The following is a 17,987-nucleotide window of genomic DNA, read 5'->3' on the forward strand; positions in this document are numbered from 1 at the left end:
TGTATGGATACAATCAAGCCAAGCTTTTAGGGGTCATGAATACAGGGGGTGGTGAGTGATCATAAATAGATCTCACCTTTCTTTTTCTATTATCATTTAGTCCATTTTTCTAATCAACCTGTTCAGAGATGCTATTGCTCACCTCTGGAGCATGTGGGACTTGAACTCAGGATAGGGACACTACCACTACACCACAAGAAGGACCTTAATAGGTCTCATCTTAATTACTGCCTCAAATAATTTCCAATAATATCCTCAGTGTGCCAAACATTGTGAGGGAATTTAGAATTTACATATGCAGATATGAAGCAGTACATTTCACTAGCCAGAAAAGTTAATTGTCCCAAAATCCTTGGAGCTGGATAGTAAGGTATATTTTATACCTGAGACCTGGACAATGCACCTGCAGCTTTACTGGGATTTTGCCTTAGCTGGAGTAGAAATTCTTCCCTTGAGCCCGCTTTGAGCCTTTTTAAAGACTTCAATTGAACTCACCTCAGTTGCAGACTCCCACAGCTATCTGGATTACACCTCCTTCCACCCTGCCTCCTGCAAAAATGCTATCCCGTATTTCCAATTCCTCCACTTCTGCCGCATTTGCTCCCAGGAGGACCAGTTCCACCACAGAATATGCCAGAGGGCCTCCTTCTTCAAAGACAGCAATTTCTCCTCCCACATGTTGACGATGCCCTCAGCTTATCTCATCTACTTCCCGCACTCCACCTTCAAGCCCCACCCCTCCAATCGCAGCAAGGACAGAGCCTCCCCCTGGTCCACACCTTCCACCCCACCAACCTCCATATACATTGCATCATACTCTGCCATTTCCACCGCCTACACACAGGCCCCACCACCACAGATATATTTCCCTCCCCACCCCATCCGCTTTCCATAAAGACCATTTCCTCCATGAATACCTCATCAGGTCCACACCTCCCACCAACCCACTCTCCCCTCCCGGCACCTTCCCCTGCCACTCTAGGAATTGCAAAACCTGTGCCCAGACTTCCCCTCTCACCTTCATCCAAGGCCCCAAAGGAGCCTTCCATCAGTTTCACCTGCACATCCACAAATGTTATTTATTGTTATCCGTTGCTCTCGATGTGGTGTCCTCTCCATTGGGGAGACAGGACCCCTACTCACAAAGCACTTTCAGAGAATACCTCCGGAACACCCGCACCAACAAAGCCCACCGCCCCATGGCCGAACACTTCAACTCCCCTTCCCACTCTGCCAAGGACATGCAGGTCCTGGGCCTCCTCCATCGCCACTCTCTAACCACCCACGCCTGGAGGAAGAATGCCTCATCTTCTGCCTTAGGACCCTCCAACCCCATGGCATTAATGTAGATTTCACCAGTTTCCTCATTTCCCCTCTCCCCATTTTATCCCAGTTCTAACCTTCCAGCTCAGCACTGCCCTCATGACCTGCCCCACCTGTCAATCTTCCTTCCCACCTATCGACTCCACCCTCCCCCAACCTATCACCTTTACCCCCACCTCCATCCACCTGTAGCACTCTTAGCTACCTTCCCCCAAACCCCTCCCATTTATCTCTCCACTCCCGAGGCTCCCAGCATCATTCCTGGTGAAAGGCATTTGCCCGAAATGTTGATTTCCCTGCTCCTTGGATCCCGACTCACCTCAATTGCAACCTAGTGTTGAGCCCACTTGAAGACTCCAAACTTCCACTAGGATTGTAGAACCCCACAGTCTCCAGGTCAAATATCTTCAGTGGGAGCCAGAAATTAAAACAGCTTCAGCCCATGGAGCACTCTGCTTTTTCTGAAGTCTTACTCTCCAGGTGGCATTTGCTGCTATAGAATGTCGGGGCCTGCAGTGTTACTGACTGTTCCACAGGAAGGTCAGCTTGTACAATAGCTGGAACCCCATTAGTGCCCGACCAGATAGTTGCCCCTTGAGGCTTCCAATCTACACTTTACATGGAGCCTCAGGGAGGCAACTATCTGGTTGGGCACTAATGGGTTTCCAGCCTATTGTACTATATAGTTCAGGAGAAAAATCTTTTACTAACCATTAATAGGGCATGAGTGTTGCTGGCAAGACTAGCAACTACTTCCCGTCCCCAGTGGCCCTTGAGAAGGGATGGGTGGTTAAACATCCTTTTGACTATAACTGAATGGCTATTTGAGCATTTCTGAGGATCACTAAGAGTCTACCACATTGTTGAGTGCCTGGAGTCACATGTAGATCAGACTTTTTTAATTCTTTCATGGAATGTTAGTGTTGTTGGCAAAGCCAGCATTTCTTGCTCATCCATAACTGCCCTTGAAAAGGTAAGGCAGCTTGATTCCATCATAAAAGGACATTAATGAAATTATGGGGTTTACAATTAAGGCATAATATTTTATAATATGCCTTTAATGCAATAGAACATTTCAACGCATGCAACAGATGTTATGAAACAAGATACAACACTCTTTGTCATGAGGAGATTTTAGAGTAGGTGACTAAACATTTCCCAAGTGTAGTGTCTAGAGTTTTGTCAGGAAGGAAAGTGAAGCAGTGAGCTAATTTAGGAAGTGATTTCAAGAGGTTAGAGCTCAGGGATTTGAATACATTGTGGAAAGACTAAAATTAGAGAAGCCTGAAACTCATTATATTTTCAAAATTGGCAATGTGTAGGCTTTTATTTCTAATCTAGTAATTGATTCCTGAAATTCTTTGGTCAATGGTTCACAAATCTTTTCACTTTGGTCTTTGGGGTACAACAATTCATCACTATGGATTTATTGGTCTTAACACTTTCTACCAGTAATCTTACTTAAAACAAAAAAATAAGTTGGGTTGTTGCCGTTTCTTGGTGAATGTTTGGAGGAAGTAAACAGATGATGTTAAATGTCTTTACTCATCTTTGGTTTCGGTACAGTTTTCACCTTTTTCGGTTCTTGTTTCTCATTTGACAGTCATCATTTGTTGGACTTGAAACTGTGTTTTTCTGCCTGCTTCATCTTTGCTTCTCTACCACTTCCAACCTGTCCTTGGATGTCCAGGCTCATGCAGCTTTTTTTTATCTTCCTCCTTGTAGGGTTTGTCAGGCTCATGCTTCCTCCTCATTTTACTTCTCTCTGGTTCAGTCTACACTTTCCAACAACTGTGTAATCATCATTTTACATTCTCAGCAGTATGCCTTTATAAACACTTCATTTGCTCTTCACTGAAATATCATTGAAAACACCCATGCACTTGATCACTCTGTAACTGCTATCCTCAAAAGAATGGCCCATTTTCCCATTCCTGTGTGTTATCTTCTGTAAGTTACCAGTATCAAGTTGGGATATGCACTCACCCTTGTAGCTCCACCAAGGACATGCAGGTCCTTGGACTCCTCCATTGCCAGACCATAGCAACACGACGGCTGGAGGAAGAGTGCCTCATCTTCCGCCTAGGAACCCTCCAACCACAAGGGATGAACTCAGATTTCTCCAGTTTCCTCATTTCCCCCCCCCCCCCACCCCCACCTTGTCTCAGTCCCAACCCTTGAACTCAGAACCACCTTCCTAACCTGCAATCTTCTTCCTGACCTCTCCGCCCCCACCGCCACTCCGGCCTATCACCCTCACCTTAACCTCCTTCCACCTATCGCATTTCCAACCCCCCTCCCCCAAGTCCCTTTTATCTTAGCCTGCTGGACACACTTTCCTCATTCCTGAAGAAGGGCTCATGTCTGAAACTTCGATTCTCCTGCTCTTTGGATGCTGCCTGACCTGCTGTGCTTTTCCAGCAACACATTTTCAACCCTTGTAACTACCCTGGTTATGGATGAGGAATAGTCACATGTTATGTTTGTTAACTTCGACTGAACCACTTGACAATTCCAATTTATATTTGGTTGACTTAGAAACAACTTTGCTATTTTCACATGTCTTTCTTATCTTTGACTCTCGAATGCACATCTTGTGACTTTTACCTTTTTTTATCATAGTATAGGTATCCCACCAGACGTTCTCATTTTGTGTCTTTTCATTTACTACGTGGTCATCTTTTCTGACATTGCTAAACTAACTCTCTTCCTGTGCCCCATGTACATTGCATATCTGTGGGTTAAGTCCACATTTCTGATATTTCACAAAAGTGGTTATCTTATTTGATTAGTGATCCAAAGGTCTGACCTAATGATCCATGGCTTCAAATCTCACCAAGGCAGTTGGAGAATATAACTTAATGAATTAAATTACTCAGGAATAGAAATCTAGCATTCATAATAACAACAAGAAGGAACCGAATTTCTATAGTGCTTGCAATCCATTTTTTGTTATTCATTCATGGGATGAGGATGTTGCTGGCCTGGTCAACATTTAATGTCCATCCTTAATCGTCCAGAGGACAATTAAGAGTCAACCACATTGCTGTGGGTCTGGAGTCACATGTAGGCCAGACCAGGTAAGGATGACAGATTTGCTTCCCTAAAAGGCATTAGTGAACCAGGTGGATTTTTCCCACAATCGATTCACGGTCATCATTAGACTCTTCTTCTCAGATTTGTTTTTGCCAAATTCTGGCATCTGCCATGGCAGGATTCAACCCCAGATCTGCAGAACTTTACTCAGGTCTCTGGATTAACAGTCCAGTGATAACACTGCGAAGCCATTGCTTCCCCTTTATGTCACACGCAATCTCAGCCACCTATCATCTTGCTGTCTGATGACCTACACTGGGTAACAATTTCTCAATTTAAAAATTCTCATCCCATTTTCAAACACCCTCTCCTTGATCTCACTGCGCTCTCCCTTTATAATTGTTTCCAGAATGATGAGTCTCTAAAATATCTGCATTAATCTCCAATTCTGGCCTTATCCCAGAATCCATTAGCACTGAGGCACCATGGCATTGTACCTCTGTTAATTTTTTGAATGAACCAAGGCATGAATCGCATGACCACACATTTTTCCTGCTATTTTATTTTTTCTTCAAGTGTTTATGAATGGTCTTTTAAAGGTTTCTACTGAATCTGCTTCTGCTATTCAGTCAGTGGGTATATTCCTGATCACCTTAATTTGCTGTGTTAAAAAAATCTCAATTTCCTTTCTGGGCCTTTTTTGCCAATGATTATAAATCTAAGACCTCTGGTTACCAATTTTCCTGTCAGGGTTAAGTTTCTTCTTACTTACTCTCTCAAAGCTTATTATTTTAAAGAGCGTTCATATGTTTGAACGCTGGAGCTGTTTAACTTTGGTGCCGATATACACATTTTTCAGCAAGTGTCACATGTAGCAGGATTTCAGGACAAAACACACCAAGGGTAACTAGATCTCAGTCACAGACAGATATCGAGGTCCAAAACAGGGAGAGAATCTCAAGGAGGTGCACGCATACGAAAGCATTAGGAAGAAAATGCTTTAACTGTATTCTGCTTGATGGTAGGGAACTATTGTGAAATATCAGAAACATGACTTCATCCACAGATAGGAGAAAGTGAGGACTGCAGATTCTGGAGATCAGAGCTGAATTATTCAGGAAGGGCTCATGCCCGAAACGTTGATTCTCCTGTTCCTTGGATGCTGCCTGACCTGCTGCACTTTTCCAGCAACACATTTTCAGCTCTTCATCCACAGATATGCAATGTACATGGGGCACAGGAAGAGAGTTAGTTTAGAAACATGAAAAAAGATGACCACATGGTAAATGAAAAGACACAAAATGAGAATGTCTGGTTGGATACCTATACTATGACAAAAAAAAATGGTAAAAGTCACGAGATGTGCAGAAGAAAGTTAAAGACAAGAAAGACATGTGAAAATAGCAAAGATGTTTTTAAGTCAACCAAATATAAATTGGAACAGTCAAGTGGTTCACAGACGAATTTGACAAATATAATACATGACAATTTCCTCATTTATAACAGGCGTGCTACATGGAGCAGTGCAGCAGACAGCAAAGAAGGTTACCCTGGATCAGATGGGCCAATGGGCTGAGGAGTGGCAGATGGAGTTTAATTTAAATAAACATGAGGTACTGCATTTTGGAAAGGCAAATCAGGGGGAGGACTTATATAATTAATTGTAAGGTCCTGGGGAGTGTTGCTGAACAAAGAGACCTTGGAGTACATGTTACTTGCAGGTAGACAAGATAGGGAAGAAGTTGTTTGATGTGCTTTCATTTATTGGTCAGAGCATCAAGTCTAATAATTGGGAGGTCATGTTACGGCTATTCAGGACATTGGTTAGGCCACTTCTAGAATATCGTGTGCAATTCCGGTCTCCCTCCTATGGGAAGGATGTTGTGAAACTTGAAAGGGTACAGAAAAAGATGTTGCCAGGGTTGGACGGTTTGATCTATAGGGAGAGACTGAATAGGCTGGGGCTGTGTTCTCTGGATTGTCGGAGGCTGAGGAGTGACCTTACAGAAGCTTATAAAATCATAAGAGGCATGGATAAGGTGAATAGACTAGGTCGTTTCCCTGGGGTGGGGAGTCAAGAAGAAGATGTCATAGGTTCAGGGTGAGAGGGGAAAGATGTAAAAGGGACCAAAGGGGTTACATTTTCACGCAGAGAATGGTGAATGTATGGAATGAGCTGCCAGAGGAACTAGTAGAGGCTGGTACAATTACAAAATCTAAGAGGCATCTGGATATGTATATGATTAGGAAGGGTTAAGAGGGACATGGGTCAAATGCTGGCAAATGAGACTAGATTAGATTAGGATATCTGGACGGCATGAACGAGTTGGACTGGAGGGTCTGTTTCTGTGCTGTACATATCTACAAATCTATGACCCCAATTTGATACTGGTAACTTACACCAGATAACACACAAAAATGGGAGTATTACCACATTGCTGTGGGTCTGGAGGCACATATAGGTCAGGCGAGGTATGAGTGGCAGTTTTATTCCCTCAGGGTCAATAGTGAACCAGACGGGACTTTTTTCCTGGCAATCATCATTCGTCAGATGACAGGGAATGCTCTGAGCACTCGGTCGCTGGAATTCACTGGGGTCTTCATGTTGAAGCTTTTATTGTGCAAGATTTTCAAGGCAGGTGAGGCAATGTGGATTGGCAGGATTGCACTTTGACATGCTAATAAACATACAAGTGTTGGGTTTGGTACATTTTAAGAGGTATTTTGTTGAAGTGGCCAGGGAAATGATGTGCTTACGAGATTTGACTGAAGCTCCTCCAGATATTTTTTGATCAACCTGTCCAGAGGTGTCACAACACACCACTGAAGAAGGTAGAACTGGAGCCCGGGCCTTCTGATCGAGAGGTAGGATCACTACCATAATGCCACAAACTGACAGACAAATTAATTAATTGTAACAGGTAATTCACATTAGACAGACACAACTGCAATCTGTCAGAGGACTTCCAATGAGATGGAACTCAACCAAGAATCATATATGCTAAACAGTGACTGTTAGATAAATTTTAAAAGAAATCTCTATTAACTTACTTTGTAACACTGACATTGTAGAGAAAGCATATAAAGAGCATCTATTTTTAGTTAATTGTACTGAATATGCAATGCGATATTTCAAGAGTGAAAGCAAGAATTTCCTAATCTTGCTTTCTGTCACAACATTTTATTAGCTGTCATCATCCTTCTGCTGTAATATATCTTTCATCTGCTATAAAATTAATCATTATTTCCAATATTCCAGCATTCAGCAATCATGTTTTTTTATAACATCTGTTAACTGATTATTGATGTAAAAATCCTGGGGACAGTTTTTCATTAATATTCTTGAATATAAAGCTTTATTATAGATTTTGCACAGTTATAGTTAGTTGCTGAACGAAGAAAGTGAAATAAATCTCAGTTCAAAAAATATCGATTAGCTATTTTGGGCTGGAATGTATGAAATTGAATACAATGTTGTTTACAATGCTGACTTTGATCTTAGAGATGTACAGTTTTATGATGAGCAAAAGAATAATAAAGCGGTATCGTACTGGGCAAAGCAATGATCAATGAATGACTCTTACTTCTATGGTAGAGAGTGGGGAGGGAATGCTCTGGCATCACGGTGCACTGGTCATGTGACAACTAACCAGCCGGATTCAGGAAAGGTCAGTCTATTTAGAGAACTGAATGGTACTCCTCGTACATAAGTAATCGCTTTGCTGGATATTTAACTGAAACTATTTACATGGCGGAGTAGATTTCTGCCATGCTTCCAGCAGTGCTGGAAGGGCAGCAGTTCTCAGCAAGTACTCCTCTGGCAGGGAGGAGGGAAGAATTCCTACTGTCAGGCCCAACACTTGCATGTTAATGTTGAGAGTGTGGTGCTGGAAATGCACAGCAAGTCAGGCAGCATTCGAGGAGCAGGAAAATCGACTTTTGGAGGGCTTTTGTCCTTCAAACTCTGATCTCCAGCATCTGCAGTCCTTACTTTCGCCTACTTGTATGCTAATTACCACAGCAAACTGCAATCCTACCAATCCATATTGCCTCACCCGCCCCGGAAATCTTGTCCTGCAAAACCTTCAAACACGAAGACCCCAGAGAATTCCAGCGACCGAGTGCTCAGAGGATTCCCTGTCATCTGACCCACGTCGATTGTCAGGAAAAACCCCACCTGGTTCATTAATGTCCTTTAGGGAAGGAAACTGCTATTCTTACCTGGTCACAGCAATGTGATTGACTCTTAACTGGCCCCTCTCCGTAATTAGGGATGGGAAATAAATGCTGACCTAGCCAGTGATGCCCTCATCTCATGAATGAATTTTTAAAAAGTCACCTCTTGCAAACCTTTCAAATTCATTTCTTCAGTCTGACAAATCTGTCACGTGCTGGCACAAGACTGCATTGACAACAAAAACGGAAAGAACTGCGGATGCTGTAAATTAGAAACAGGAACACAAAACACTGGAAAAGCTCAGCAGGTCTGACAGCATCTGTGGAGAGAAATCGGAATTAACATTTCAGGCCTCATTCTGACAAAGAGTCACTCAATCTGAAACGTTCACTCTGGTTTCTCTCCACAGATGTTGCCAGATCTGTTCCAGTAATGGCTGTATTAGCAGATATTCATTTGACATTTTACATATGTCTCATGATGTTACAGCACAAGCACACATCTTGAGAATGGTTTTACCTGTGTTGATCATGGGACAAGGGTGAACTTCACAGTTATCACCCCAACCGAGTCCAACAGTACAGCAGCATTCTTCCTTTGTGATGTTTCGGGACAGCAAATTATCGCAGAAGTTCTCATCATTCAGATTGTAGTAGCATGCCTTCAAATCCCCCTTTGCAGGAGCTGGCATCATGGACACTGGTGTCTGTTCTGTTGTAGTGGACATGAATAGATGTGAAATACAATTAATCAGGATTACAGCAAATACTAAATACATTGCTCAAGTTACTTTGTTCTCATTGGCAGAACCCATTTTTGTAGGTCAACTACGAAAGCCATGTCAACTGGCTATGATTCAGATGGTTCATTGTTTATATCCAAATGTTCACCAAAACAAATCCTATTGTGGCTGTACAGGACATTGGTTAGGCCGCTTTTGGAATACTGCGTTCACCTCTGGTCTCCCTGCTGTAGGAAAGATGTTGTGAAACTTGAAAGGGTTCGAGAAAGATTTACAAGGATGTTGCCAGGGTTGACAGGTTTGAGCTGCAGGGAGAGGCTGAACAGGCTGGGGCTGTTTCCTCTGGAGCATTGGAGACTGAGTAGGGTGACCTTCTAGAGGTTTATAAAATCATGAGGGGCATGGATAGGGTGAATAGCCAAGGTCTTTTCCTCAGGGTTGGTGAGTCCAAAACTAGAGGGCATAGATTTAAGGTGAGGGGGAAAGATTTAAAAGGGACCTAAGGTGTAGATTTTTCATGCAGAAGGTGGTGTGTGTATGGAATGAGCTGCCAGAGGAAGTGGTGGAGGTTGGTACAATTGCAGCATTTAAAAGGCAGCTGGATGGATATATGAATAGGAACGACTTGGAGGGATATGGGCCGGGTGCTAGATTAATTTTGGATAACTGGTGGGCATGGCTGAATGGGGCCAAAGGATAAGTTTCCATGCTGTACATTTCTATGACTCCATATTGTTAACGGCGATGTGCCAAGTAAATGACCTACCTCAGTTCCAACTAAGTTTCTGACTAATTCAGATGGCAGCCTTAGCTCACTGGTCACATTGTTATCTGAGTCATAAAGTATTAAGTTCAAGCCTCACTTCAGAAACATGTGCTCTGCTCCAGATGAACCAGTCGGATGATGGCTGGAGACTGGATGAATCCTGGGTGATGTGCTACAAAACTCCTTCATAAGTCCCAAAGCACTGATGGGGATAGCTTGAGAAGTTTGAACATCCAAAGGGCCATTTCCCCTAATCCCGATCCCTGGGATTTTCCAAAACATTCTCCAACTCAGAGGTAGAATTGGAGACTTTGTATAATTCCAACATAGTCCCTGGATAATTACCCAGGAAATTTTGGCAAGGAAAAAAGAACATCCCAATCAAACTCTCAGGCAACTACAAACTGACCTCAAATCACTCAAAAGACCTGAAACCAACCTCCTGCTGATCCCCTGATAGTCCTCAACAACTAAACCCCATTCCCCCCAACCACCCCAATCCTCAGGCTCATCTGCTCCCCTGACCTGATCCAATCTCTGAGCTTACCTTACTCCCTCACTTCCTGACTACAACCCCACCACAACCAACTGATGAAAAGCTATCCAGCTCAGTCAGAACAGACTGGTGATGAAGGCCGAGAGGAACGTTAAGTCCCCACAGCTTGCCAAGAGCAGCAGCTCCACTGTTCCCTGTGCTAGGACGGGGGGGGCTGGGGGGGGTTGGGGGGGGGGGGGGTAGGGTAGGGGGGTAGGCGTGTGCTTGTGTCAAGCAAGAATGGGAAAGGGCAGTGAGGTATCGGCTGTAAGGTGGGTTTGGAACAATTGCCGGTACAAACAGGCACCTGACAGCCTGATGACAAAAGGCTTCCTGCCCTTTTCCCAGTAAAGACCTCGGCAGCAGTATCTCATGCTCCATTCTTCAATGTTCATGGAGGGGAGAGGGAATACGTCAGAAGGTGAGGGGAGGGTAGGGATCTGGAGCAACATGGCTGATCAGGCAGTAGAATTAATAATGAGCAACAGGTCTTTTGTTAGTGTCATAAAGTCATAAGCATGGCCCAAACTTACCATGCCGAACATAATCCCAAACTAAACTAGTCCCACTGCCTGCCCCTGGCCGATAACCCTCCTAACCTTTCCTGTTCATGTACTTATCTCAGAGTCTTTTAAACGTTGTAACTGTGCCCACATCTACCACTTCCTCAGGAAGTCCATTCCACATGCGAACCACCCTCTGTGTAAAACGTTTACCTCTCATGTCTTTTTTAAATCTCTCTCCTCCCACCTTAAAAATATGCCCCCTAGTTTTGAAATCTGCCACCCTGGGGAATAGACATCTACCACTAAGCCTTTGATATTTTTAAATTTGTTTTAATTAATGTAGGAATTTAACAATGTGAAGCATTTCAAAATACAGGTTAGAATGTATCTTTTCTGATAAGTAGGCACGACAAAATCTTATTTCAGATTAAGCATTGATTTCATTTTTTACTTAAAGTTCTGATTTTTAGCAGTGACCTTGACTTTAAGTGGAACTTATTCAAAATATAATTTCCTGGACTCCATTGCTAACCTCATTGTTTAGGCACAATATTCAATCACTATCGCTGCCCGTGAAACCCCTCCTACACCTGAAGGAGGGTCACTGGACTCGTTTTTCACTTCACAGTTGCTGCCAGACCTTCTGAGTTTCTCCAGCACTTTCTGGTTTTGTTTGCTTCTGCTGCTACAGTAAGATGTCTTCGTGCGCCAGGACTGTAAGCAGTTATTTATGAGCTATCGTTAGACAGAGTAGATTTGACCTTTGCTTTTTTGGAAGAACCATTCCTGAATCAGCATTAACATTGTTTGTATGGGTCACTTTGCTTGCACTCGATTGGATTTTTTAATTAAACAATATCATTCCAAGTCAGTAGGGGGCAGGATTACCCTTGGCGAGAAAATAGAAACTTTTATTCAATAAACATAACTTCAGTAGTAACATCTGAAAAGGTACACTTCAGCTCAGTTCAAGTATCTGAGTTCACAAAGTTCAGTACATAACACGGCATTTAAGCCTGCCTCCATCTATTCATAATTATAAACACACACGACATCCGTAAACCTCTTTCAATTTCTGATATGATGTGGAGGTGCCGGTGTTGGACTGGGGTGGACAAGGCCAGAGGTCACACGCCACCAGGTTATAGACCAACAGGTTTATTTGAAATCACGAGTTTTTGGAGCGCTGTCCTCACTTCACCTGATGCAGGGGCAGCATTGTGATTTCAAGTAAACCTGTTTGACAATATCCTGGTGTCAGGTGACTTCTGATTGATGTCTGATAGAAAGAGCCACTGCCCTTATGCTCCTGCTAGTGCATGCGATACTCATCTCAGTTTATATGAACCAAGCCAATTTGCTTCTCTGCTAATTAGATTCAGATAAGAACATTTGGAAGCTCCTTTACTTAAACCAAGTTGGCAACACAGTGGCTCAGTGGTTAGTACTGCTACCTTACAGCACTAGGGACGTGGGTTCGATTCCAGCCTCATGTGACCGTCTATGTGGAGTTTGCACATTCTCCTCATGTCTGCGTGGTTTCCCTCCAGGTGCTCCGGTTTCCTCCCACAGTCCAAAGATGTGCAATTCAGGTGGATTGGCCATTCTAAATTGCCCATTTCGTGCAGGCTAGGTGGATTAGCTATGGGTAAATATGGAGTTACAGGGATAGGAAGTGGTTAATGTTGGTCTGGGTGGGATGCTCTTTGGAGGGCTGGTGGGAACTCAATAGGCCAAATGGCCTGCTTCCACACTATAGGGATTCCATGATTGTATAAAGCATGAATTGCAGTTAGATTGTTTGTAAATGTAGAGATATTTTCCTTTCATTTTAGGGGCAGTTTCATCACTGAGGAAACCTGTAAAAGTAGTAGATTCAGAGCTAGACCAGAGGGGGGGCAGCAGGATCAAGGAGGAAGACAGCTGTTCATCGAGCACATGCGGCTTTCCACTTTAAAATTCATAGCGTTTAGGTATATGGACCTCAGAAGTCATTCAGAGTCATTGGATGTTTGGAATTTAATAGATTGGGATTATATCATGTGGTTGAGATTTTTGTATCATGGTGGCAAGGAAGAGAATGCTCTGACAACATTTGGGCCAGATTTTCCAATTGAATTGGGAACTAAGCACCTGGGAGGAATTTTGTCCTAAATTATTGTGGTCTTTAAATGCAAATAGTATGATTGGCTAGCAAGTGGCCTTAGCACCAGAACTCCTTCACTCAAAAGACATTAATTAACCCGATCGGTTTTTTGATAGTTGGGCGAACTTTTTAAAATCAGTTTTATTTCATTCGCTCTTGGCCAGAATTTATTACCCATCCCTAATTGCCCAAGGGCAGTTAAAAGTCAACCACACATCTGTGGGTCTGGAGTCGTATGTAGTCCAGACCAGGTAAGGATGGCAGTTTCCTTCCCTGAAGGACACTAGTGAACCAGATGGGATTTTCCAACAATCATTTCATGATCATCATTAGACACTTATTTCCAGGCTCTTATTATTAATTCAAATTTCACCATCTGCCATGGCAGGATTCAAACCCAGGTCTCCTGGATGAGTTTCTGGATGAATAAATTAGCGATAATACCACAAGGCCATTGCCTCCCAGTGTGTATAACCCTGGAGTTTGAAATGCTACTGGATGACATTACCATGACTGCACTGCCTCTCCTTTCCTGTCTATTTAAAGAGACTCCCCTGGGAGCAGTAATCCTAATGACAGAGGATATATGAAGCACACAGATCTTTGATATTGGACACTAGACAATAGTTAAAGTCAATATAGCTATTTTCACCCACTTCGTGTTTAACATCTGGGGTGTTAAAGGCTTCTCCAGCTGTCTATCCGCACAGCCCTGAGTGCACCTCATTGAGAGTGAGTGTGTAAGCGTGTGTGCATGCACGCCTGTGAGTGTGTGTGTGTATGTATATGTGTGTAAATGTGTATCTGTGTGTGTGTATGTGTATAGATTTGTGTTTGTGTGGTGGGGTGGGGTTGGGGCTTAAGAAGCCATGCAATGTTTTGGCCTTGCCTGTTATTTGTACTCCAGATAGAGTGAAATAGTGTATGTTGACAACATGAATGAAATACCACACAGATCCATGATGAAAACAGCTAACCTGTCTTTTCTATTCAACCTGTTCAGAGATGTAATTACACATCTCTGGAACAGGTAGGACTGAACCCGGATCTCTCAATCCAGGGGTAAGGGCACGACCACTGCACCACAGGAGGGCACTTAACTAATTGTTGTTTCTCTACGTTCCAATTGAACTTACCCATTGTTACCCGAGGGTGGCACTGTCCTCTTGCTGGGTCAAAGTCTTCATTCTCATCCATGCACACACAGAAGAAGGATCCTTCATAATTTTCACAGAGGGCTGTTCCACAGACTCCATTCATCATCTCACATTCATTGACATCTATAAATTGAGAACAAGTGATTTTCTTTAATTAAAATATCTACATACTCCAACTGCCTAATAGCAATAGATGAGATTCCTGACAAGACAATGGCACCTTTAAGAGGAGAAAATTTGCCGACTATTCCTGGTCTAGTCTACAAGTGACTCCAGAACCACAGCAATGCATCTGACTCATAAGTGCTCTCTGAAAAGACCAAAGAAACCATTCAGCTTTTTTTTCAAACCACTCTAAATAATAAATACCACATGGACTGTAGCAAGGAAGCAGCTCATCATCACCTTCTCAAGGGTATTTAGGGATGGGCAACATATACTGGCCTTGCCAGTAGTGCCAACACCCCATGGATGTACAAAATAAGTTATACCATGTTCAGATTTACCCCTTCTGCAAGAGATATTTTAAGTACATTATTTTACTTGACTCTGCGGCTTAATTATTCATCGAAATAAATATGTACTCATACTTGCAAGGATCATGTTCCACTAGCCACCTGTTCCTGGTTTTGTTGAGGAAGTCAGCAAACGAACTTTGTGCTGCTTCCTCATTTGTCCAAGTTTAGTTGAACAGACCCGATCTTTTTTTCTGTGTTTTTTTAAAACTGTGTTACGAAAAGAAAAAATAATTGTCTTAAAACCGGGGATTTACAAGGATGGTGGCATATTTTGAACATGCAATACCTGTTCTGAACCCTTTCTGTGTAGCTGTGCAGATGAACCAGAGAAAAGGGCTTGTTTCCAAGTGAAACTGATTGTTTTTGTGGACCGGGACCAGTTATCAGTGATAGAAGTGCTCTACCCTCCCACATCGATGTGATTGGTTGTCAGGTAGCTCAACAGTTTGTGCCATGAGCAGGACACAGAGAAGCTTTGTCAGACCAGGACAGAAACCAGAAGGCTGGCAACAGCAGAAAACTATTGCAGTTTCTCTGGTGTAAGCCACTTTAAATCTGGAGAAAAGCAGCTTCTCTTTCTTTCAGAAGATGCTGTTAGGTTGTGACTTTGAATTGGCTAAGTCATGGACATTTCAGAAGGGATCCAGCCACCCTGTGCCTTTTGCAAACCAGTGGAAGCATTTGGAAAAAGGAATGTCGAGGACAAATCTTCAGATCAGTAAGAACCCAACACAGAGATCTTGTGAACAAAATCTATGGAACTGTTTTACAAATGTATTTTTTCACCAATTTATATTTGTTTGTGTGTGTATAAGGAGGAGTTTTAGAGTTTCAATTTGTAAAATTTAGTTTAATTCTTTACCTGTAGCTAGAATCTAATGATCTGTAATAAAGAGTGATTACTTATTAAATACAGAAGCCTGGATCTGAAAATCAAGCACAACAAACAGACATTGCTGGAGAAACTCAGCAAGTCTGGCAGCATCAGGTAGTTTGGGGATTTTTAAGTTCAAAAAAGCTGGACTTTTGTGACAACCCGAAGAAATCAGGGTGGGACAGTGAAAAGTTGAACATGGTCTATTCTGTTGGCTGGCTACATTCTCAACAATGTGCCTAACAGCTTGTGAGGTGAACATGTGTTTCAGCTCATGTTCAGCTCTTGAATGCAATGTGTTGCTCTTAAAATCAATGAACCGTAGGGAGGTATTGCTGATTGCCAGGACTGCAAATATCTGATGTTGTAAACAAAACAAATGGAACATCAAAGCAGAGAGAGGTCTCCTACGTTCACGTGGCATTAGACACCTTGGAGTCATACAGTCATACACACATAAAATCATGCATACATAGAGTCATACATACTGAGTTTTGAAGGTCAACAGGAGGAGAGAGGCCAATTTTCTGCAGGGGAAATACAATTTCTGACTGTTACTCTCATCTTTTCACCTTTATTTGCTTTGAGCTATTACCTACACTACCTTTTGACTCAAGTCTTCCACTGCATTTAATTCTTTAAAGCACTTATGTCTATGCTGTGTAGCCTTTCCACAACAGCTCTAGTCCCAGTGTGGTTTTGAGGGAGGTACTTTAATGATATAATTCCTTCTTTTCCCATTATGGTGCCAGGTTCCCGTGAAATGGAATTCTTTCTTTTCCAAACCACTCTTGTAGCCAGGTGTTTGCTACGCAATGGGGAGAAATAGCTCTGCAGAGGCCAGTATTCTGTCACCAAGTTACTCTTTGTTTACATGTACACGGTACCTGACACAGATCCAGCTCCCTCAGAGCCAGCTCTCAGAGTGAACAGAACCTCTGACACCCCTGTTTATATCTGTCAGCCAGGGCTCCCTGATTGGACCAGGTAAGAGCCCCAAGTCAGAGAATTCATTTTCTATGAGATCCACCAAGCTGAACTTGTTACAGCCACTACATGGAGGTGCCAGTATATCAAGTGCACATTGGTGCAATAGTTACTTTGCAAATTCTGCCTATCTCCCCAATAATATGTGGGGCCTATGATTTCCACTGGCTGCTCAATGGGAAATCTAACTAAGCTAACAAGGCATGACTCCATTCTCTCTGCTTAGAGAGCACACAATGAAGCAGCCTCTCTTCCTAGATAGAGTCCTTCACCTCCTGGCTGACTGAACAGTGTCACTGGGAAATGTTCTCCCTTTCACCCACTTCTTCTTGGAATGATGGTGTGGATGTTGAGTGCAACACGTTTTGTCGCATATATAAGCACATTTCTGTGTCCATTTTCTTGGTGAATCTGAGAAACCCCAGGCTGCTGAGTAAAGTGAAGACAGGAGGAGAAACAAACATAAATTGCTGGAGAAACTCAGCAGATTCTGGCTGCACCTGTGGAGAGAAAGCACTGTTAGCATTTCTTCAGAACTGACTGTAGACAGGAAAAGGTTGGTATATATGCTAAGGACAGGAGGTGGGGTGGTAAATGAGTAAACAATGGATAAAGATAGACTCCAGAGAGAACTGCAATGGAGCAGACGAAGGAATGGATAATGGTAAGCTGCGGAAAAAGGAAAGCTGATACCAAGGACCATTAGTGGATGAAATTGGGTTGACTGTGATAAGAGCAGCCCATGTGATGACAGGGTGAGGTGTGTGGGGGTGGATAGAAGACATAGAGGAAAGTGGTCAGGTCCTAAAATTATTGAACTCAATATTGAATCCTGAAGGCTGCAGGGTTCCCTGGCCAACATCTTTAGTTCAGGCCTGCTGCAGTACTCCAGTGGAGCTCAGTGCAAGCTGGAAGATCAATATCTTATTTCCTGCTTGCCAACTTAGCCAATTTTCCAGCCACATCAGTAATTTTCTGAAGTAACTCCAAAGTATCCTGTCACCAAGTCACCCTTTATTTACATGTGGATTGTTCTTGTCATTGATCCAATTCCCTCAGAGCCAGCTGTCAGAGTGAACAGGATGTCTGACTCTCCTGTTTATTTTTTATTTTTAAGAACATTCGAAAGCTGATTGGAGGCTGATATTTAGATTAGATTAGATTCCCTACAGTGTAGAAACAGGCCCTTCGGCCCAACAAGTCCACACTGACCCGCCGAA

The 17,987-nt window shown here is 42.9% G+C and overlaps 1 protein-coding gene across 2 annotated transcripts in view; it reads right to left on the reverse strand.

Moving 5' to 3' along the window:
• The window catches only part of LOC122553394 (latent-transforming growth factor beta-binding protein 2-like), a 465,241-nt gene that overhangs the window by 36,492 nt on the left and 410,762 nt on the right, over positions 1-17,987 (reverse strand). For both annotated transcript variants that reach the window (XM_087989653.1, XM_087989652.1), the window contains 2 exons: positions 14,368-14,511; positions 9,056-9,247 (listed from right to left, as the gene is read on the reverse strand). In XM_087989653.1, coding sequence (XP_087845779.1) covers positions 9,056-9,247; positions 14,368-14,511 — 336 coding nt within the window. The remainder of the gene's footprint in view (positions 1-9,055; positions 9,248-14,367; positions 14,512-17,987) is intronic.

The sequence above is a fragment of the Chiloscyllium plagiosum genome, unplaced genomic scaffold (assembly GCF_037043375.1).
Source record: "Chiloscyllium plagiosum isolate Xiang-an unplaced genomic scaffold, Cpla_swu_hap1 HiC_scaffold_8, whole genome shotgun sequence".
In the NCBI taxonomy this organism is placed as follows: domain Eukaryota; kingdom Metazoa; phylum Chordata; class Chondrichthyes; order Orectolobiformes; family Hemiscylliidae; genus Chiloscyllium; species Chiloscyllium plagiosum.